The sequence below is a fragment of the Nuphar pumila genome, chromosome 6 (assembly GCF_984573655.1).
Source record: "Nuphar pumila chromosome 6, dmNupPumi1.hap1.1, whole genome shotgun sequence".
Classification (NCBI taxonomy): domain Eukaryota; kingdom Viridiplantae; phylum Streptophyta; class Magnoliopsida; order Nymphaeales; family Nymphaeaceae; genus Nuphar; species Nuphar pumila.
Genome location: NC_143254.1, coordinates 123,620,352 through 123,642,967, shown reverse-complemented (window position 1 = coordinate 123,642,967; position 22,616 = coordinate 123,620,352). Strand labels below are relative to the sequence as shown.

Below are 22,616 nucleotides of genomic sequence, written 5' to 3'. Positions count from 1 at the left end.
TATCAACCCGTGTTTCTGTTTTGCAGATTCAGGAAATTAAATACAACAGTTGCATGTCAACATTGACTGAACAGAACAAAATGAACAGGGCTTTCATCTGCTCCATCAAGCCTAACCCTCGTGGCTTCCAATTAAACCACGTTTACATCAGAAATCCAAGAAAAAAGTTAATTGGCACACTAACTAGCACACAGCTTGCTGCAAATTTTCATTGATAAAACAACATTTCAGTTTCTATACAATTCAGCAATTGTTCAGAAAAAACACCTGGCCAATTGCTTCCACCATCGTATCTACATGTCCAGAGATTGTATAAAGCACCATGACTCCGGGTTTGAGGATAAGCTGAACGTCCGGCTAACCTCACTGCCTTCTTTTTTGTTTTACTAGGCCAATAGGTAAAACCAAAACCACAAAAGCCGCCCCTCAAATCGCCAACTGCACAGTCTTCTGTCCCTTGCAATACACAATGAAAACACGTGAACCTTCCTGGCCGAGTCCTGAATCCAATTTGGTGGTTGGTGATAAATAACAGCATTTTCTCAGAAAAGATATCACTGATCTCCAGATTTTGCAACAAAGTCTAGGTTTCGGGGTGCCTTCAACGAATCTGACTCCTCCCAAGAGATGAACTTCCAATATCACCATTAGAAGTCTGCAATTGAGAAACCACTCCAGATCAAGTGAATGTGGTAACAAAGCCAAACAGCATTCAAATGTAGACTTATAAGAAAAATCTCAATAATAAAAACTAAGACTTATAAAACAAGCACCATACACATTATCATGTTGACGTCCAAAATTTTATTTTAAGCTTAAAAAAAACCTACATGCAATTTACAATTATTCTCATGGAAATTATTCAAAAATCCTACTCATAGTTATAGCGTCAATTAATGTGGTACGAACCTGAGATTTAGCAGAAGGGAACACATTCCAAAATCGAAGAGTTTCATCTCCTGCACCAGTAACAATTGTCTGCAGAAGACAGAAACTCAATTTAAAAGATATATTGAACATAATGATGGTGAAAAGGAAATGAATGCAATTTTGCAAAATATCATGAAACAATGGATGTTACATTGGTAAAAACGAGGCATGTGCAAAAATACAGAAGAATATTTGAAAATGAATACCTGCCCATCAGGTGAGATGGCAAGATACAGCACTCTTAACGTATGACCAGTGAGTGTTGCCAACTGAAATTTTGGGCAATTTAGCAAATACAATCATGAACACAAGGGTACTTGACATTGGTCAACAGCAAGAAAATCTGTATCGAGCATACCTTTGACATTGTTGGGTATCGCCAAACAATTATCTGGTTTTGAGAATAGCCGTGAGTGCTTACAAGTTCATCAACATTCTTGGACCATATAAGATTGCACACCTAGAAAAAGAAAATCGAACTTCCAAGTTTAGTAAAAGTTTAGTAAAATAAACATTAGCACAAAATTAAATAAACAGATAGAATCAAAATCATGGATGATTGGCTGAAAAACAATGCTACAGCTTACAGGTCATAGATGACAGCAAAAGCAAAAGTATACTAAGGAGAATGCCTAAACTAAGGATAGTTTCTTCATAGAAAAAAGGTAAAACATATTCAGCATCATCAAACCTAGACCTACTTACACAAGGTTCCGTCTTCAGTTTTGAAAAACAAATTGGATAAGCTAGGGAATGCAATAGCTACGACTTGGTGTGTCCCAACCAGAGTAAATGGAAGCTTCTTAGATAGGTGGGAAGCCTGTTTCCCATAAACTCGCTTCGGAAGCGTGATACTCCTCGCTTCCGAAACTTGAAGAGAATCTCGATTCTCTCACACTTCCCTTATGTATTCCATGCTTCATCTATTCTTCTTATGTATTCTCTCACTCTACTTTTTATTTTTTTTGTATGTTTCCTCGCGCTTTTCACTCACTTCCATGTGCTTTGCCTAATTTGCCAGTTATCATTTTTAGATTTTGTTAAAAAATTAATTCTTATACTAAAAAAATCATGAAATTTAAGAAGTCACTTTTATTTTAGTTTTTATTTGCATTCCATTTTGATTCTCATTCAATTTTTATATTTTTTTTTATTCCTCGCTTCTCACTCCCTATATATTTTAAAATGCATCGCTTCTTGCTTCCGCTTCCCATATCGTTTCCCACTTCTGCTTCCTAGTTTGGCAACCTTGGTCCCAACACAAGGCTAGAACAAAGTTATTCAACGTTCTTTTGTGCACTCATAATATCTCAAGTCTTTAAGTCGCTAAATGTTTTTTTGTGCGCTCAGAATATCTCAAGTCTTTAAGTTGCTAATTTCCAAGGTCTTAAAAAGAGGATAAAATTACATGATAAAAGCAAAAAACCATAGCAAACAAGCTTCCTTGATTTTCTAATTTATCAGTAATAGACTGACCCAAACTTTCCCTAGTGTACAGTCACTAATCATTCCAGATAATCCATCTTAGCTTACATATCACTTTTATTGACTCTTAACTCTGTGTGGCATGGTATCCTCACTAGTCCAAACTATCAAAAACAATATAATTCTCACCATTCTCTCGTTCCAAAGCCATACATTGACATTAACAAATTCACAAAAAATTTATGCCCCAAACAAATTTCACTATGACATGGTAGTTTCATGTGGATCCTAAAATTGGGCGAGCTGACTCAAGCAGAGACAAGTTCGGGTGCGGCAGTGTGCATGCATGCATGCCTTCAAGTCTTAAATCCAGTGTCAATGCATAGAACCATAGTTTAAAAACTCGCCGGGTTAACCTAGTGATTCGGTTGACTCGACCCAAATCGCCCAGTCACCGGGTCAAAACAGGTGTAGAACTCATTTTTTTCAAAACCCAGCCGAGTAATGGGCCGACTCGGCCGAATCATGAGCTGAGGCGAGTCAGCCGATTCGGAAGCGAGTCATGGGCGAGTCATGCATATATATACATATATACTATATTTTATATATAATTACATATATTATATGAAATATAATATAAATATTATGTATAATATATATAAAAATATGGTTATACATGTATTAATAAAATTATATGTTAAATATATTATAAAAATATCATATAATGTATATTATATATAATATATTGGTAAAATACTATAAAATATAGATAGTATATACATATATTTATATATTTTATATAAAATATAAAGTTAGCATTAGGGGTGCACACGAGCCGGGTTCGAGCCGAGCTTAGGCTTAAAAAGCTCGGCTCGTTCAAAAAAGTATGTGTTCAAGCTCGGCTCGAACTCGAGCCGAGCTTGAACATCCAACATACAAAATCGACTCGACTCAAATTCGAGCCTAACTCGGTTCAACTCGAGCCGAGTTGATTTGTTTCAAAAAGCATTTTTCAAACAAGCGTAAATAGCAAGATTCGAACACCAGAGCTCACGCACAAGTGAGCAAAGGCATGACCACTTGGAAAAAATCACTTTTTATGACTTTTAGGAAACAAAACTTATACATATCCTAATATTTGTCATTATACAACTACAAACCGAGCTTAATCGAGCTTAATCAGGTTTTGATGGTTGATCAAACTCGGATCGTTTATGTTTAACGAGCCTGAGCCCTTGTTCAAGCTCGGCTCGTTTACTTACCCGAACGAGTCCGAGCCGAGTTTAATCGAGTCGAGCTCGTGCTCGTTGTGCACCCCTAGTTAACATTGATAAATTTGCTTATGAACTGACGTGTTCTACTGAAAGTATGAGAAAGAGTAAGGGGAAAGGAGAGAGTTTCAAAAATCGGCAGCCACTGTTAACTTGATGGCTGCAGTAATGCATCATTAGTCTTAATAGGGTTACAATAATTTTTACAAGGACAAAAGTGCCCTGTATTAGTAACACGTGTTACATTAGAATACAAAACAAAACTCATGAATGGATATAGATCCTTTATCGGATCCATATCCATATTCCATATTCTAATACCCTCCCTCAAGTTGTGCATGGGTAGTGAATCATGTGCAACTTGTTCTTCAGATACCAGAAACGGTGACTTGTAAGACCTTTTATAAACATATCGACAACTTGGTCTTCTGAAGGCACATAAACCGGTTCAATCTCTTTGTCTGCTATCTTTTGTCTGATGAAATGTTGATCAATCTCAATATGCTTAGTACGACTGTGATGAATAGGATTGAATGCAATTTGTATAGCACTTCTATTATCACACATAAGTGTCGAATTTGAGATATTCCCTCACATCTCTGTAAGTAGATGTCTAATCCAGGTCACTTCTGTTGTGGCAGCTGCCATAGATCTATACTCTGCCTCTGTGATAGATCTTGTCACAGCCTTCTGTTTTCTGCTACTCCATGAGACAAGATTTCTCCCAATGAAAACACAGTATCCTGAAACAGACCTTCTCTCATCTGGATCCCCTGCCCAGTCTGCATCTGTATAGGCCAGTATGTCATGTTTTGGTGACTTCCATGAAGATTGAATATATGTAAGTCCATCACCCATCGTTCCTTTTAGATAGCGAAGGATGCGTTTGACAGCATCCATGTGACCCGTCTTTGGTTCATGCATGAACTGAGATACTTGATTAATAAAATATACAATGTATGGTCTAGTAAAAGTAAGGTATTGTAGCATACCCACTAAACTGCGATACTTGACTGCATCAGGATATAACTTACCATCACAAATACTGAGCTTTTGGTTGACAAAACTGGGTGTGGGTAGAGGTTTACAATCTGTCATGCCTGCTTTAGCCAGAAGATCAAGATTGTATTTGTGTTGAGTTAATGACATTTTTTCATCTTGTTTGTCCACCTCTACACCAAGAAAATATCTCAGTTCCCCAAGGTCTTTCATTTTGAACCGCATACTCAATAAAACTTTAATTCGTTGAATGTGGTCTGGAGCATTACCAGTGATCACAATATCATTAATATATATGAGTAAGAAAACCATAGTGGTACCATTCTTGTATATAAACAGAGAATGGTCAAGTTGGGAACGAAAGAAACCATGTTTCTGAATTTCTAAGGAGAAGCTTTCAAACCATGACATAGAAGCTTGCTTCAAACCATACAAAGCTCTGGTTAATTTGCATACATATTCTTTTGAGTCTCCCTCTGCATAACCTTAAGGTTGCTCCATGTAGACCTCTTCCTTTAAGTCCCCATGAAGAAATGCATTTTTAACATCAAGCTAACTAAGGATCCAACCATGTTCAATTGTCAGGCCAAGTATAATGCGAATAGTTCCCATTTTCACCACTGGGTTGAATGTCTTATCATAATCCTGAGCATATTCTTGAGTGAAACCCTTGGCTACAAGACGCACCTTGTACCGTTCAATGCTACCATCCAGTTTATATTTAATTTTATAAACCCATTTAGAACCAACAACATTTTTATCTGGAGGACGGCCAACTATCTCTCATGTTTGACACTCATGAAGTGCCTCGATCTCCTCATTCATCGCTTCAATCCATTTGTTGGATTTGATAGCTTGATGAAAACCAAGTGGTTCGTTTTTCAATCTTGGATAGAAAAATCTGAAAGTCCATAGAAAAGTTGTCATAACTAACCTACTTTTCAATAGGATGTCTTATCATGCCTGATCTTCTTGGTGCTTCTCTGTTATTAGACAATGCAATGTGTTCTTCAGCAGGTATATTTGTTTGCTCTCTGGGTCTCCTGATATACACATTACATTTGTATCTCAAACATTTTGTTTGTGATGCATCATCTGAAACGGTCTCATCATGTATGCTTTCAGGGGTCAAAATAGTATGCTCGGCAACATGTGAAATAAGTTCAGCACTAAGCCATGGATCATACCAATTAGCAACTGCACCAATAAGGTCATGATTGATGTCTGCTTCTTTTCCCAGAAAACTATTTTCATCAAAAACAACATTTCTGAAAATTCTAATCTTATTACTGGCAGGATCATAGCACCTGTAACCCTTGTGTTCATCTGCATAACCTACAAATTGGCATATAGAGGCTTTGTCCTGAAATTTAGTCCTCATGGATTTGTCAATATGTACATAACATGTGCATCAAAAAACTCGTAACTCATCATAGTCGGGATGCGCACCAAAGAGAACATAATAGGGAGATTGATTTTCAAGAATAGGCATAGGAAGACGATTTATCACATGAGTGGCAGTGTGAAAAACTTCAGTCCAAAGACTAATGGGTAAGTTACTCCCATGCATCATACTCATTGCACTTTCCACAATATGTCTGTGTTTACGTTCAGCAATTTCATTTTGTTATGGAGTGTATGGGCAAAAAACTCTACGATACATCCCATTATCTTGGAGAAAATCTAAAAATTCTTTGGAGGAATACTCACCACCTCCATCACATTGGAGAATTTGAATATTTTGAAAGAATTGATTTTTAACATAGGCATGAAAGTGACGAAAAATGAGAAAAAACTCTGATTTGTGTTTCATAAAGAATATTCAGGTAAAATGAGAGAAACTGTCAATAAAAGATACATAATATTTACTTTCAGAAGAAGAAGGATTGGGGGTTGGGCCCCAAACATCTGAACATATTATCTCAAAAGGCATGGAGGCTCTTTTATTTATTTGATGAAAAGAGAGTACATGACTTTTGCAGACCCGACAACTGGGACATATTTTATCCTTCAATGAAGGTGAAACAGACTCTGAAAGAAAACCATTGGACACTAACTTTTCAATAAAGACTTGACTACAATGACCAAGACGAGAATGCCAGAGATCTGACTTATTACATTTGGATGTACTTAGGACGCTTTTAGAGACGAGATCAGACTTGGGCTTCAGGACACTAGAGGTTGAATCTTCATTAAAGACATACATGTCTCCATGTTGCTCTCCTTTAGCGAACATCTCCTTCGTTTGAAGATCCTTGACAAAGACAGAAGTAGGAGTAAATTTCACAGATGAATTGGTAGAATCAACAAGCTTAGAAAAAGAGACAATATTTTTCTTTATATTTTGTGCATGAACAACATTAGATAAAGGGATAGATGACTCAGACAAAAGAATGAGGACGTTGCCTATGTTTGAAATAGGGTGGTGAGTCCCATCTCCGATTACAATATTAGATTTACCAAAATAGGGAGTCAAAGTAGGGAACTTACCTGCATTGCCAGTGACATGGGTTGCTGCCCCAGAGTCAACATACTATATTCCATCATCATTCTGCTTCAGATTCAAGTTGGCCATCGCAGATAGTAGAAGATACTTAGCATCATCACTGACCCAAAACGTACTTGCAGTTCCTGATGTACCAACATTTCTAGTGTTTTGCATTCTATTCTGATTTTGTGGGTTGAACCAGCAGTTGGCTTTGATGTGACCTCGTTTGTTACACTGATAGCATGTGGGAACATTCTTTGAAAAACTGACAGTGGAATTTGGTGTAGGTAGTAACCCACGTCCACCCTAGATTGGATTTCCCTTGCCTCTGCCACGTCTTCCTCGTACACGATCAGCTATCACCCCTATGGCAAAAACCTTATCGTAGATGATTGTCCTGTTGAAGCTTCAAACATGCTTTTCAGTGTCATCTCGTACTGAAAGAGTTTGACGCGTAATTCCTCAAAACTAACGTAGGCAAGCATAATAAGAATGTAACAAGAACATGATATTCTGATCCCAGGGCATTTAGTGTCTACTGTACCTTTTCTTTATCTGAGACTACATACCCAACCATGGTTAATTGATTTGTAATGCTTTTGACTTGATTTAAGAATTCAATAATGCTCATTGCACCCTTTTTTAACATCTGAAATTCGCGTTTAAGAAACAACACTTTAGCGTCTGATATCTAAGAGTAGGTCTGAGCTAAAGTCTCCCACAAAACCTTAGATGTGCAATCATCAGGAATGAAAATCAAGACTTCTTGTGACAATGTGGAAGTGATGTACACGACGAGGGCCTGGTCGCGCTTCATCCAAGTAACAAATACAGGGTTGCGAATAATATTTGGCAATCCTCCATCCTCTATGGATTCGGTTGTGATAAATTCTGGAGGCATTGGAGTGGATCCATCCAAGTGGCTTGAAATATCTTGACTCCGAATAAAAGGGGCAATCTGTCTTTTCCAAGTCAAATAATTATTGGTAGTTAGTTTTTCTGAAACTAATTGCCCCAGGAAACTGGAAGAGAGACCCGAGTTGGCTGAAGTATCCATTTGTAGATTTGTTGATAGGAATTGAAACGAAAGATACTAATGGTTGATGCTGGCCTGTTTTATCATAAACTGACACGGTTGACAGAATATGTTGGGACAGGCGTGACCGGCATGACAGAATATGTTGGGACAGCAGTAACGTGGATCTGGTCTTTCGCAGGAGAGAATGAAACCAGATCAATACCGTGGTGTTCAGAAACAAAGGAAATTTTAGAGTGAGAAACATAAACGAAAGAATATTTTAGGGTAGGAGTGACAGGCTGGTCTTTCGCAGGAAAGTATAGAACCAGATTCACACAGACAGGGACTCGGGTTTATGAAATTAGAAGAGAACTCGACCTTTGCATGAAAGGAAGGAGGCAACAAAAAAGGGGAACGGCAGCAGATCTGAATATGTTTCAGATCTGCGACAGAGAGGATCAGCAAGTGAAAATAAAAAAAGTAGAAGAAGGAAACTGGATGCTGAAATGTAATATGGACTAAAGTATGATGCAGATTGGGCAGATCTGAATTTTATTTCAGACCTGTCGAAAATACATAGCAGATCTGAAATATTTCCAGATATGCGATAAGAGTATGTCTGAAGGTAAGGGAGCGACAACATATCTGAATTTTATTTCAGATCTGTTAAAAACAGACAGCAGATCTGAAAATATTTCAGATCTGTGACAAAAATCCACAGCAGACTAAGATAAAAAGAATAAGTAGAAGGCAATAGGAGATGATGATGACAGAAAGAAAATAGAATAAAGAAGAAGGAAGAAGAAGTAGACCTGTTGATAGCAAGGAGAAGTTGACTTTCACGTCGACTGAGCAAGCCTGTCACACCCAGAAGTTCCGCTGCTTGTTGACGGCAAGGAGAAGTCGATTTTCACGTGGACTGAGCAAAGCCTTTCACGCCCAGAAGATCTGCTGCTCTGATACCATGATAAATTTGCTTATGAACTGACGTGTTCTACTGAAAGTATGAGAAAGAGTAAGGGGAAAGGAGAGAGCTTTCAGAAATCGGCAGCCACTGTTAACTTGATGGCTGCAATAATGCTTCATTAGTCTTAATAGGGTTACAATAATTTTTACAAGGATAAAAGTGCCCTGTATTAGTAACACATGTTACATTAGAATACAAAACAAAACTCGTGAATGGATATGGATCCTTTATCGGATCCATATCCATATTCCATATTCTAATAAACATGACCCTGTCGAGTCACCGAGTTGACCCAGCCACGTTATGAGTCACTCAAGGACGAGCCGAGTGTCGAGTCACCGGGTTTTAAAACACTGCATAGAACCCCTTTAGAAATGATATTACATTTTTATGACAAGGACATTTTATTTCTTAAATGAATTTACCTTCATACAACTATATATCCGGGAACTCCATGAAGCTCACTAAGGCTTTGTTTGAGAGCCAGTATTTTGGCCTGGAATTGGCAAATCCAGGATTTGTGAGCCATGGGATTTGCTAAATCCCATAAATTATTTGGGAGCAATCAGCTGGAGTTGGTATTATATGTATATATAAATATGATTGTTTTCAATATAATATTGCATTCAGAACCTCTTGGGAATAAAATTTCAGAAACTGAACAAAAGATTTCAAAGGACCAGTGGGCCTGATTTGGAATTCTCAGGAAGTATAGTTTATTTACACCTTTCTTTTTTCTTTCCCCCTTGAAAGCCTGTCATGACAAGGAGTTTCCAGAAATGATCGCCATTCCTGGAGGTTGGAACCTGTCAGTCATCTCTGGCAACCTGATTTTTCTGTAGCTAAACCCAGCAACCAGGTTTCAGGTGATGGATGCGGTGCAGCCACTATGTGGCTTGCCCCAGTACCAGAATGTGGCCAGCAAATGCCTACAATGCGATTATGCCACCACTCTGAACTGAACCAAATGAAAGGAACCTGCCATGACCATGAAGACGATAAAGGTTGCCAGGGATCAACTCAGGGCTGAAGATCAGCAATAGCATGGGATCCTTATTGGTGGATAATTAATTGTTTGTCAACGTGGGTAGGTGTAATGAAATGACGAAAAATGCAAAAACAATGTCACTAAGGGCTTACAAGTTCACAATCACAAAAGTGCACAAGCAAAAACCAATGTCACTAACGGCTTACAAGATCACAAGCACAAGTCTGGGACAATAGCATAACCAACAAAGAGCAACAACAAAAGCACTAAGTGCATATAAAATATTAAAGAACTAAATAGAAAAACACAAAACATAAAAATATTCATCTTTATTGAGCATAAATGCTTAAGAGAAGCATTGAAAAATGAAAGAGGATAAAAGCCCTTATTTATATACATACAAGAGAGAGGAATACCTCAATAAAGTTGTTAGACTGTTCCAACAGCTCTATTGACTAGTCAAAAAAGAACCTAACAGCCTATGTCACATAGGTGCGGGTGCAGGTGCGGGTGCGGTGATGCGGCACTTTAAAAAAAATTGGGTGCAGGGGTGTGGGAGTATATATATATATATTAACAGTTAACACTTTAATTTTGGACTTGAAGCTTGTTTTGTGTGCTTAAGCACTAAACAAAGGTGCATTAAATATCACAAATGCACAAGAATCACATCTGGCCATGATTGGTTTAGATTTCTATAAATTGGATCCTAGAGAATCTTGGACCGTCTATTTAACTCTTGTAAAAACTCTAGTCAATCTTGGACTTTAAAAAGTTTTGTCACGCAGCATCCTGCAAATTTATGTTGTGGGAAGCACTAATCTTGATTTGTATTGAAGATTTGGCAACTCAAAACAATCTTAGGTTTTGGACTAATGCAATTAGTTATTGATTACCTTTTTTTTCTTCACCAGAGCTAGTCAAAGGAGGATGACCGAGTGGATGCAACGTTTATTGCTCTTGACACTGGGCCTAATGTAGCTGTTAAACTAGGTCCTTTCTGAGACTTTCATATAGCTATTTTAAGTAAACCTTTTCTGAGATTAATTCATTTTACCCTTTGTCATTATTATAGATGATTGACAAATTACTATGTATCAACATCGATTTGTGAGATTTGCAAATTATAGGACGATAACAGGATTGTTTCTCAATTGAACAACTATGATAGCTGGAAATTGGTCTTTTTCACGGCCGAGCACTCTTGGATTTATAGGAGCAAAGAATCGGTGGAAGTCTCTATGCGGAAATTAGGGTTTATTTTTTCTGCCATTTTTCCCTTTTCTCTCAGCTTCTTCGCTAGTGATGATTGGTTTAGATTACATAGAGGAGAGAGAGAGAGAGAGAGAGAGAGTAGCGGCGAAGCATTTGGAAGCTCACAGAGAGATTGAGAGAGAGAATGAAAAAGACCCTTGTCGTGCCGGAGTCGCCGCGCCGCTGGGTTGGAGACGGAGAAGAGGCATCGGGGTCGGGAGGGGGGGGGGGGATTTTTTTGCCGTAATCCCCCTCAGCCCATTTCATCGGGAATTTTTTTTTCTTTTTTAAGTCTAAAATTGGACAATTAAGACCCGGGGTACGTTGACCACACCTAGTGTCGGTTTGACCGCACCGGGCAACGCACCCGCATCGCATCGATGCAGGTGCGGCACCCGACTGGTCGAATCCCTGTGACATAGCTAACAGCTATATTTGGTATTTGACCAAATAGTCCCTTTAAAAACAAAAAAAAAAAAGAAAAAAAAAAGAATAAAGTAAAAACTAGTTTGCCCCTAATGGGCATAGCCTATTACAAGAACTGAAATGATCAAAATACCCCTAATGGGTATTTACCTATTACATCATTTATAAATAAAATAAATATATATATATACAAGTACAATATGAACCAAAAATATATATATGTATGAAAAAAAATATATATATATATACATGTATAACTTAACATTCCCTATCAAACTTAACGGTGTGCTATGCCAAAAGTTTGAAAATACAAAAAGAATCAAAAAGAATGATCAAAGTCTTCAAGTGTCTTTATTAGAAGTCTTCATCTTCTAGTCACATCAGATAATTTTGCTTTGCAAATACAAGTCTCTGATTGTCTTTATTGGTGATTGTCTACAAACGCCTTCATCGGCTATCTTCGTCTTCATGATATGATGCATCAAATATATATTTTTCTCAATCCGCATCTTTAAGAACACAAAACATAGGTTCCAACTACACAAGGAAAATATCCTAACCTAATAGTTATAAAGTTTTAAAAAACAATATACTTTCAAAACAAGAATAAACCTGAAGTAGAATTTAAAAAAAAAAAGATAATAATTTTTAGAAACATGAGATAATCATTAAGAAAGAGAAGAGGAGTGTTCCTTAAGGATGAATTTTTATCAAATCAAACCATAAACTCAAAATCAACATATTTTATAAAAAGACATAAATGATGAGCAATAAGAAGATGTGATCACTTAAGGATATATAAACAATTATGCACAAATGATATTCCAAGCATTTCAAATAGCAACATGCATATAAAATATAACAATTTAAAAAGAGACCTCACGAAGAAAGAAGCTAATTAAATTCATGCAAACAATAATGTAAACAAGCTAATTAATATGAAATACACATATATATGCAATTAAAGCATATTTAATGCACATGAAACGACAATAAAAATAACCATTTTTATCAATAAAATGCACATAGAATGCATAAATTTAATGTAAATAATCAAGTAGCCTTCGATTACAAACCAAAGTGTTCAATATCTAGTGGACAACACACAAGTGTTTACTTGAGAAACAAACTCTCAAAACCCACAAAGGGGCACACACAAGAAGGCTCACAATATAAAGAATAAGATTTTTATTAAACATCACAAGTATGCAAAAATGCTTGAAATTTTTATCCATAAACATCTTCCATACAAGAAAAAACCAGAAGTAAAAGTTTAGAAATTTCAAGGAGAAAATTTAAAAATCCCACATAACAAAGATAATGATATTTGCAAATCAATACCAATTTGTGAAAAACATAAATAGATTTAAATTCTCACAAGTATCAAAAAGTGATATTTTGCAAACTTCAACAATAGTTTGACCACAACAATCAATCACCTCACTAAGCCTCCAAACCTCAAAAATCAATTATATCAGCGACTAGAACAAGAGCATAATCACCATGCCACTAAATGGCTAAAAATCACAAAAAATGTGAATAAACATCTCTTGTTTACATATAATGACACTCAAAATAAGTGTATTAGCAACTAGAGCAAGAATATAACAAGAATGTCACTAATTGCCAAAAAAAAAACATACTCGAAAGTGTGAATAAACAATCTCTTCTCTATATATAATAGCACTCAAAACAAGTGTATCAATGACTAGATCCAGAGTATAATCAATGGGTGCATATAGCTCACCACATTGAAACTCAACATCTATTGTCTACGTATAATAACACTTAAAACAAGTGTATCAGCAACTAGAACAAGAGTATAACTGTATAACATGAACGTCACCAATGGGCTAAAAACACATATGAATGTGTGAATAAACATCTCTTGTCTACATATAATGATATTTAGATAAGAGTAAATAAGAGGCATAATAGGAGAAAACACACGAGGTAAAAGATCTTATAATGAAAACAAGCTAATGTCACTAATAAGAATATTAATATCTAACAATCTTTCAAAACACTATGGTTTCAAAAATAGATAGCAATCACAGATACAAATAATTATAAGCATCCATAATAAAGACAATGGTCAAAAACAAATGAGTGATTCAACACACTCACACAATCATAGATCACATAACTGTCAGTTAGAGTCAAACTATAAGTTGACAATCTAAAGTGACATAAAACGATATGCACACAACTCACCCCAACAAACATCTCTGATTCAACAATAATAAGGCCAAGAAAAATGATGCATCATATAAAAGTCTCTGATGGACAACACAAATGTCATAAGAAGGCAATAAATACTCACGAAAATCAATTTTCAAATAAGTGATTTCATATATAAGAACCGATTTGAAAAAACAAAGTTTCAAATCAAATCCTAATAACGGTAGATGAAAACTTCGAATGAATATAGTGCAATCATTAGTACAACAAAATATCAATTGATGCAATCAAATGCAATGCAATCATATGCAATATCAATATAAGCAAGCTATGTACAGAGATAACTCAATTTAGATTAGAAGTCTACTATGAGACAATCAATGCCATATAACAATAAAGAGGGTCAAAACATATATAGAGATTCTCAAAGTACCATATAGAAAACCAAGTACAACTAATCATGGATACTCATAAAAAGATCAAAAAACTCATGTATATGCAAGTGATAAGTTAAGGCACTAAGGGCACAATATAAAAATTTATATTTTATAAATAACAAGTATGTAATGAATCACGAACACACATGTCCAGTCTTTTAATCAAGAACACACATGTCCACCAAAGATCTAGGTGGACAAGCACGTCTAACAATAATAGACAAGTACTAAAGTGAACCATGAGGAAAACACTTATAACACCCATAAAGAGCAAACACAAAGAAGTTTCTCATGATTCTCAACTTAATATTTTATTAAAAACTAAGTATGCAACATAATCTCATGCAAAACATGTAAAATAATGCCATGGGATTAAGAAAATAACATAATCATAGAAACACCTAATATCATAATTATTGTCCCACAAAAGAACTATAAAAGGCATTTATTAAAGTGAATGACTTCTCATAAGAAATTATGCTCAATACCTTATGCACGAATAAACAATCTTATTCATTATGTAAGGCAATCATAAGTGCACAAGGATCAAATATAATATAAAAATTATTTATTCATAAGTTAGAGCATAATTTTTAACACTTCATATGCTATATTTAATACACTAAGAGTAAAGAGAAAAATTAAACACAAGTTTAAGAAAATTTTCATAAGATCATACTTGTGAAATGCATAGAACATCATTACTTTAAAATATCTCAAATCATTTTAAAATATATGACAATTTTTCAAAAGAGAACAAAACTTTAGTTCAATAATAAATATGAACATGATTTGACATTTATAATCATGACTTGTTCAAATAAAGCATCTAAATGCCAACAATACATGCGCAAGCATACAAGATTATATACATATATATCAAATAAAGCAAGTTTTGAAAAATTAAGATCCAAACATAATTTGAAAAACATACATATATATAATTTCACAAGATTAAACAAATAAGCCTTATAAGATATTTAATTAAAACAAGTACAATGATCATTAAAAAAATGTAAGTTTTTTAATAAAAATAACAAATATATATATATATATATAATACATATCGAGTCAAGATTTTCCTTGAATTCAAGCCACACAACGATCATAAATCCTTCCCGAAGCATGAACTTGAACCAAAGAATCCCAAGACTCAAAAGAGGCAAAATGCCAAGATTTTTTTGTTTGCTCTGATACCATGTAATGAAATAACGGAAAATGCAAAAATAATGCCATTAAGGGCTTAAAAGATCACAATCACAAAAGTGCACAAGCACAAACTAATGCCACTAAGGGCTTACAATATCACAATCACAATGTGCACAAAAGTACACTATGGGACAATACAATAACCAACAAAGGGCAACAACAAAAGCACTAAGTGCATGTAAAACATTAAAGAACTAAATAAAAAAATACAAAACATAAAAATATTCATCTCTATTGAGCATAAATACTTAAGAGAAGCATTGAAAAATGAAAGGGGATAAAAGCCCTTATTTATACACATACAAGAGAGAGGAAGACCTCAATAGAGTTGTTGGACTATTCCAACAGCTACAAATATAGTTGTTGGACTGTTCCAACAGCTCTATTGACTAGTGAACTCTATGTTGACTAGTCAAAAAAGAACCTAACAACTATATTTGGTACTTGACCAAATAGTCCCTATAAAAACAGAAAAAGGAAAAAAAAAAGAATAAAATAAAGTATTAGTTTGCCCCTAATGGGCATAGCCTATTACAAGAACTAAAATGACCAAAATACCCTTAATGGGTATTTACCTATTACATCATTTATAAATAAAATATATATACATATATATATGAATACATATGTATATATGTACAATATGAACCAAATATATATATATACAAGTACAACTTAATCAGTAGGAGGATACAAGGTTTTGTTTAGGATAGGATGGACTCCCAGGAGCTTGGGTATATGGACGTTGATTAGATGTTTTTGTTGTGAACATGTATAGACCCTTATGGAAGCTAAAAGGTGATGCCGCATTTTCATGTTCATCTGAAAGTGTTCCTTTTATTTTCCAATTTTCAGTTTCTTAAAGAGCTTGAGTGCATCTTCAGCTGAGGTATTTTGAAAGCAGCAGGCAGCTATAATGACTAAATGATAATATTAGGAGTTGCAAATTCTTTTCGAAATTGGGTAAAGGATATGTTTAAAAATCTTTGTTGGCTGCTGGGTCAGCTTCTTCCATTTCTGAACTTTGAGTGTGATGCCACACCTGCCATTTTTTAACCATAAAAGTGGTCAAATCTAAATGTCTGGAGATTCAAAGTAAAACTAATATATTTCCACAATATTGAAGGAATCTTGGATTCTGATTTCCTATATTACAATGAAAATCACTTGAAATCTACATAGACCATATTTGCAAAAATTTAAAGAATACACCTAATATATGGTGTTCTGTACCATGATAACCAAGGGTGATACACCTTGTTTTATGGATCTAGCCACCAAAAGTTAGATCTAACCATACAGACATGTTTAACTTAAACATGGTTTATTTGTTATGTTGGGAGGTTTTATCAAATCTAATACATCACAAGATTCAATCTCTAAGATGATGAAAAATCAAAAGCTCACAATTCATGAAGATAAGGGTTAACACAGGAAAATGGTAAATGGAACATGCTAAACATGATCCAAAGGTTAGATTTTGCTTTTAGATATGTAAACCAATGGTATACCATCATGAGTTATGGTGGTTCAGAACCATAATAGAAACACCTTTATATATATATATATATATATATATATATATATATATATATATATATATATATATATATATATATATATATATATATATATATATATATATATATACTAACTACTATTTTCATAGAGGCCTTGGAGGTAAGTTGGCAAGAGAGCGACAAAGAGGTCGCTAAAAATATTTTTAGGTACAGTAGATTAAGATAAGTGTGTGTGACTGGAACTTGCGCACGCTGATGTGACAGAATTATAGTGGGCTTGGTTAATTTTGCAAATAGGAATTTTTTCATAATTTAATGCTCCACAGAGTTGCCTACAGTTAAAACTGGCAACAGGCATTGCCAAATGACATGACATAAACTTGCATGAAGTTTCCAACTGATGATTCACTACTTCAAGAGAAAAAACAATCATGCCAGATGAGGAACTATCCAGGATTGATACTATTTCAAGTCAAATATGTTAAGCAGGTCGATTTGCCAAACCAAGGAGGAAAATTTTGGTGTGGCCATAATTTCTAAAACAAAAAATAAAACAGAACAGTGACAAGATATTACAAAGCATATGTCAGCAGAATGCCGTCCTATGTGAAAAACATCCTCAATAGAAGAAAGTCCTTTCAGTTGCTGCACCAAAATTATAAAAAATAACAGTGATCTACTATCTGGGTCTAGTTTCCTGCAGCATCATTATACTAATACTAATGAAAAGGGAAAAGGAATAGACAGCATAAGAGATAAAACATTTTCACCTGACTGCCAGTGTCCATGCAGCTCAACTGATCATTGAGACTTGTGTTCCAAAAACGAATACACCGGTCTGCAGTACCACCACCAGATGCGAGAAGACCATACATATGTGGAGACCAAGCAATGGCTTTCACAGCTGCTGTGTACTCACAGAATTTCAGAACTGGTTGTGTTGAATGTTGATTCCAAATAAAAAGCTTAAAGAAATTATAGCACAAAATGAACAAGGTTAGCCCCAAATAAAGTAGCATATCAACAATCCATTAAAATCACCAGAATGTATAGCCCAACTTACTCTGTTATCATTTCCACCAGATGCAAGTTCACGATTATCATATGACCACTTTAGCCCACAAACCTGAATTTACAGTTAAAAATTAAAATATTATGTCAGGCCAATGAAAGATGTAGTAGTTCTCCTTAAAACACTATAATTCATAACTGAACTTTAACATCATTATCCTCTGAATTGATGATATGTAGGTAACATGTTGTGAGGAAGAAAAAGCAGCACATATGATCAGAAAATGGTAAAGTATTTGTGATCCAGGTGCATAGTCTCTTACCTCCGACTTGTGTCCTGTTAGTCTACTAACACAATCTTCTTGAGCGCGTATATCATGGTGACAAATTGTTTTATCTCGACTGCCAGATGATAATATAAAGGAACTCCAAGCAAGAGCCCCAACTCTCATCCGGTGACCCTCCATGGTTCTTACTTCCTTGCAATGAGAAGCATCCCAAATCTGCAACAGAGAAGCCCAAAAACTATAACCAATTATTCAACATATCAAATAAAAGTAAACTTTGTGAAGACAAAGTTACACTTTGTACAAGTAATTGTATAGATTCTATAGAATGACTTATCAGCTTTGACATTTACAACAACATAATAGATTAAATATACACAAATAGGAGTGATAATAATAAAAAAATTGCATAAATGTTAAAATCAATTTTCTGATCACATTGATTGTACAATTGGGAGACAGATGATTGCAGCAAATAGAAGAATGATGATGCATTATAATAATATACAACTGCACCATTAACTGCAAAGAAGAGCAGCCGGAGACAAGGTTTCTACACAACCCTGCTATTGCCATATGGCGCTTTTATTTTACTTCCCTTCTCCCCCCTCCCCCACCCCACACACACACACCACCCCTGCCCCTCTCTTCCCAGTCCAATATTTATTCTCAAAGGTCTTTGTTTCCGTGTAGAAGCAAAGTCTCCAAATTTATGGCCATCATTTCATTCCTTCCAGAATGGAACAAAAAAAGAAGTATGGTGAACCCCTCCTTGTGATCGGGAATAGTTAGATGCCTCGCAGCTGAGAGGCTGATCGAATGGGAGTTTCCTTAGGTAGCCACCGACCTACAGTTATCCTTGCATTTCATGCTTGGTGGAAAAGAAGATAAGAGCACGAAAAGGGGAAAATGAAAAGAAAACACAATATTAGGAAAGCGAGTTTGATGAGAAATGCAACTGTAAAGCACACAACCCACCACATAAAAAACATCAACAGTGTATAAATTATTTGAAAATCATAATGAGTGCCATAATATCAGATTAGGTATTGTTTAACCAATTATTGGCTATCCAGATACAGTACCTGGACTTTGCCAAGTTTGGTTCCAACGGCCAAGTGTGTGCCCCGTTGCGCCCAACCCACAGAACAAACGCTATCATCAAGGCCCAAGTCGCACAGTTTTGTTACCTGTAAACATTTCATATCAACAAAAATCACTAGGTAGTCGCATTGCAAAGAATGTGTGTTTTAGTTTGAAAGAAAGGAAAATCCACATCTAATACACAATACTGCATATACCGAAAGCCAAGATAAGAAAACAGCTAAATTTTCCAATTCATGAAGCATAACAATCCAACCACTTGATTAACCATCGAAGTAGCTCGAAAAAAACACCAAACAGATGTCACTATCAATAGATTGATCAAAGAACCCCAAATGACTAAAGAAACCAAAATTCAAGACCTCACCTTGCTGCTGCAAGCACTCCAAAGGTACACACAATTAGCCAGACCCACTGCCAACACGTTGTGGGATGACCAATCCACCAGATTCAAATAGAAATCATCCTGCAATGCAGGTGCATCCAACACCTACAGAAAACAAAACGACACCAAACAATCATACCCCCCCCCCCAAAAAAAAAAAAACACAAAAAGAAGGAAACCGACAAGAACAAATCCAACAGAACCACCAACCAAACCTTAAAAGGCGACCGCGGGACCTTCCTCGGCACCTTGGGCGGGGTCGGGACAACGCCGGGAATGACGTCCTCTGCACTCGGGGGTGAATACAGCGACCGCCGGTACTCGGTCTTGAACCTGAATATGTTCTTATTGGGGCTCCCACCATTCAGCTTCGCAGGAGTTGTAGGGGAGAATCCACCGGAATCGCCTTCCCCAAACATGACGGATCGCAGCAAAGTGGTGTACGCGCTGGAGCCGTCTTCCTTGTCATTGTTCGGAAGAGGGGAGATGTCGAAGAGGGCGAAATTGGAGCTAACTCTGCTGGGTATGAATCGGTCGGTGTAGATGGTCCTCGAGGAAGAAGGTGAAGGGGTGGAGACATTGGGGGATATAGATGGCTCTCTGGGCATCCATGGCAGATGGGTATCGATGGAAGGGGTTGCTCGAGAGGTGGAAGGAGGTAGATTGAGTTGGGGTCTCCTGGTTGGGGTTGAAAACTCCATGGACGGCCCTGCGGAGTCCTCCATGCTCGTCTTCACAAGGGGTTCCCCCTTTTGCTATCGTGAGTGCGAACTAGACGCTGGATCAATGCGTACAGAATCAACTCTCTCTCTCTCTCTCTCTCTCTCTCTCTCTCTCTCTCTTAGAACGCGGGAGAGTCGGCGCGTAGCTTATATAGGTGGTCGTGCTTACCTACTTGGCGGCAAGATCCTCGACTGGAGAGAGAAAGGGAGAGAAACTTACCCTGTTTGTTTCGTTCTCATGAGGTGGGAACGGAAAAAGGACACTTTTCTCATGCTTGGAGTCCACACAGCTGCTAACATGGATGGTGGGATAAGAATGTTTGTGACTGAGAAATTACATGAAAAGTGGTGGATGAAAAAAATAGTTGTCAGCACATCTCATTCTTAACCCTCCATACTGTTGTTTGCTTCATTCAAAGGTGAAAATGGATTGAGATTTCGTGCCGGCTCAGCCTTTTCTTACATCACGGGAATGAAACAAACAGGGGGGCACGTTCATGTGCTGTGGAAATCTTGAGCTTTCCACAGAAATGCACAAGATACAATGTGTTTCTGCGGGCCCACCACAACAACGCGAATGTGGGGCCCTCTTTCCTCTCGAAAAAGGAATTTTTGAATCAGAATAGAAAATTGAACTCTGTATTTCTTCTAGAGAATTCCCATCCCCACCTCCCCTTTTCAACGAAAGCATTTCTCGTTTGGGCGGGGGGGGGGGGGGGGGGGGGGGGGAGGGTTTCGATTTGCTTTTCACAGGATGCCGCAGAGCATGCATCTGCAACCGGCAAACGCGCCCTTGGGCATTCTCTATAAGTTATTAGGAAGTTTCAATATGTTATATTTAAGTTGTTTTTTTAATCTATTATATTTTGCTAGTCTTAACTTTGGCATCCTAAAAGGTACCATATCTCTTGTAGGCAATTATGGTTGTAGACTCATTGTTTGGTAGAATTGAGTCCCTATGAGTTGAGAATGTCATTTGGAAGGTGTCCAAGTAAAAGGAGCTGGAATCAAGATCCTTTGTCGGCAAGAGAGTACCATATTGTTTTATCAAGGTGGGTCTCCCATAAGGCTAGGCCGTTTGACTCATTTGGAGCATTACTTTGTAGGGGGGTTGGCCCATTAAGTGACCTGTTTTCCTATAAAGATCTCCATGTCATAAAAAATTTATGTACAATTAATTCTTTTTCTTTTGTAAAATTTAAATTCATTATAAGGGCCATTGGTTATTAGATTTCCTTAAAAAATGTATATAAAAGACAACCTCTTATCCTATTGTGTTCTTCAATAAAGAGGCTATGCAAATCATAATCACACGGACAAAACTTCAAATAGAAATTTTATTGTGTTTCGCAGTAAAAGAGTTTGTACTAGAGAAAGAGAGAGGAGTTCCTCTTTCCTTATTTTATTTAAGTTGAGAAGTTTTTTTGAAAGGCAAGCTGGGGTTAGGCAGACCCCCCACCAGTTATTATTCAACATACCACTGGCGTTTGAACATGCTACTTCCCAGCAAAGGACGTGCACTGACAGCTCCTACGAACCGCAGAACCCATTTTAATATATCATATGTAGGAAGTTTTTAATACATTGCACTGGTTCAAACCACAATGGTCTCTAGTTATCATAAGTGAGATTTGAAACCTAGCTTTTTTTTTTAGTGAATGTCGTCTTCCTCTGAGCGTCATGGAGGTAGCAAAGAAGCTTATGGGTCGCGGCCTTGTGACCCTAGGGAGGATGTTGGGGGTTCCTCTGATGATCATGGAGGAGATTGCATACATCTAGCTAATGCCAAATCGTGGTCAGACGTGGTGGGATTGAGCAAATCTTTTAACTTTGAAGCGGAGAATCCACTACATGATAAAGTTGATGATGGCCTCCGATGGGTATTTGTTCTTGCCAATAGAACTTCTGATATGCAAAACCATCGAGTATAACAGTAATGAAACCATCGAGTATAACAGTAATGTCAGGCCTCTTCATGTAAACGCAGATGCTGC

The 22,616-nt window shown here is 36.6% G+C and overlaps 1 protein-coding gene across 2 annotated transcripts; it reads right to left on the bottom strand.

The window, feature by feature from the left end:
- On the bottom strand, positions 1-20,733 carry LOC149836018 (B-type cell cycle switch protein ccs52A-like). Of its 2 annotated transcripts, XM_090008926.1 has the most exons (10): positions 20,116-20,733; positions 19,883-20,005; positions 19,497-19,601; positions 18,448-18,627; positions 18,177-18,239; positions 17,884-18,078; positions 1,289-1,390; positions 1,137-1,199; positions 910-978; positions 1-655 (listed from the first exon to the last, which is right to left on the bottom strand). In XM_090008926.1, exons 1-10 carry the CDS (start codon positions 20,623-20,625, stop codon positions 602-604), a joined length of 1,464 nt encoding a protein of 487 aa, XP_089865052.1. In that variant the 5' UTR covers positions 20,626-20,733; the 3' UTR covers positions 1-601. The 2 variants fall into 2 exon arrangements, with proteins under 2 accessions (XP_089865052.1, XP_089865053.1); XM_090008927.1 differs by lacking the exon at positions 1,137-1,199 and having other exon boundaries at positions 511-655; positions 20,116-20,728.
- Between the last annotated feature and the right edge of the window lie 1,883 nt (positions 20,734-22,616).

Coding starts and splice junctions, on each gene's coding strand:
- LOC149836018 (XM_090008926.1), bottom strand. CDS start 20,625: ATGGAGGACTCCGCAGGGCCGTCCATGGAGTTTTCAACCCCAACCAGG. Junction 20,006..20,115: donor TCCCGCGGTCGCCTTTTAAG/GTTTGGTTGGTG, acceptor TGTTTTCTGTAG/GTGTTGGATGCACCTGCATT. Junction 1,200..1,288: donor GATACCCAACAATGTCAAAG/GTATGCTCGATA, acceptor CCAAAATTTCAG/TTGGCAACACTCACTGGTCA.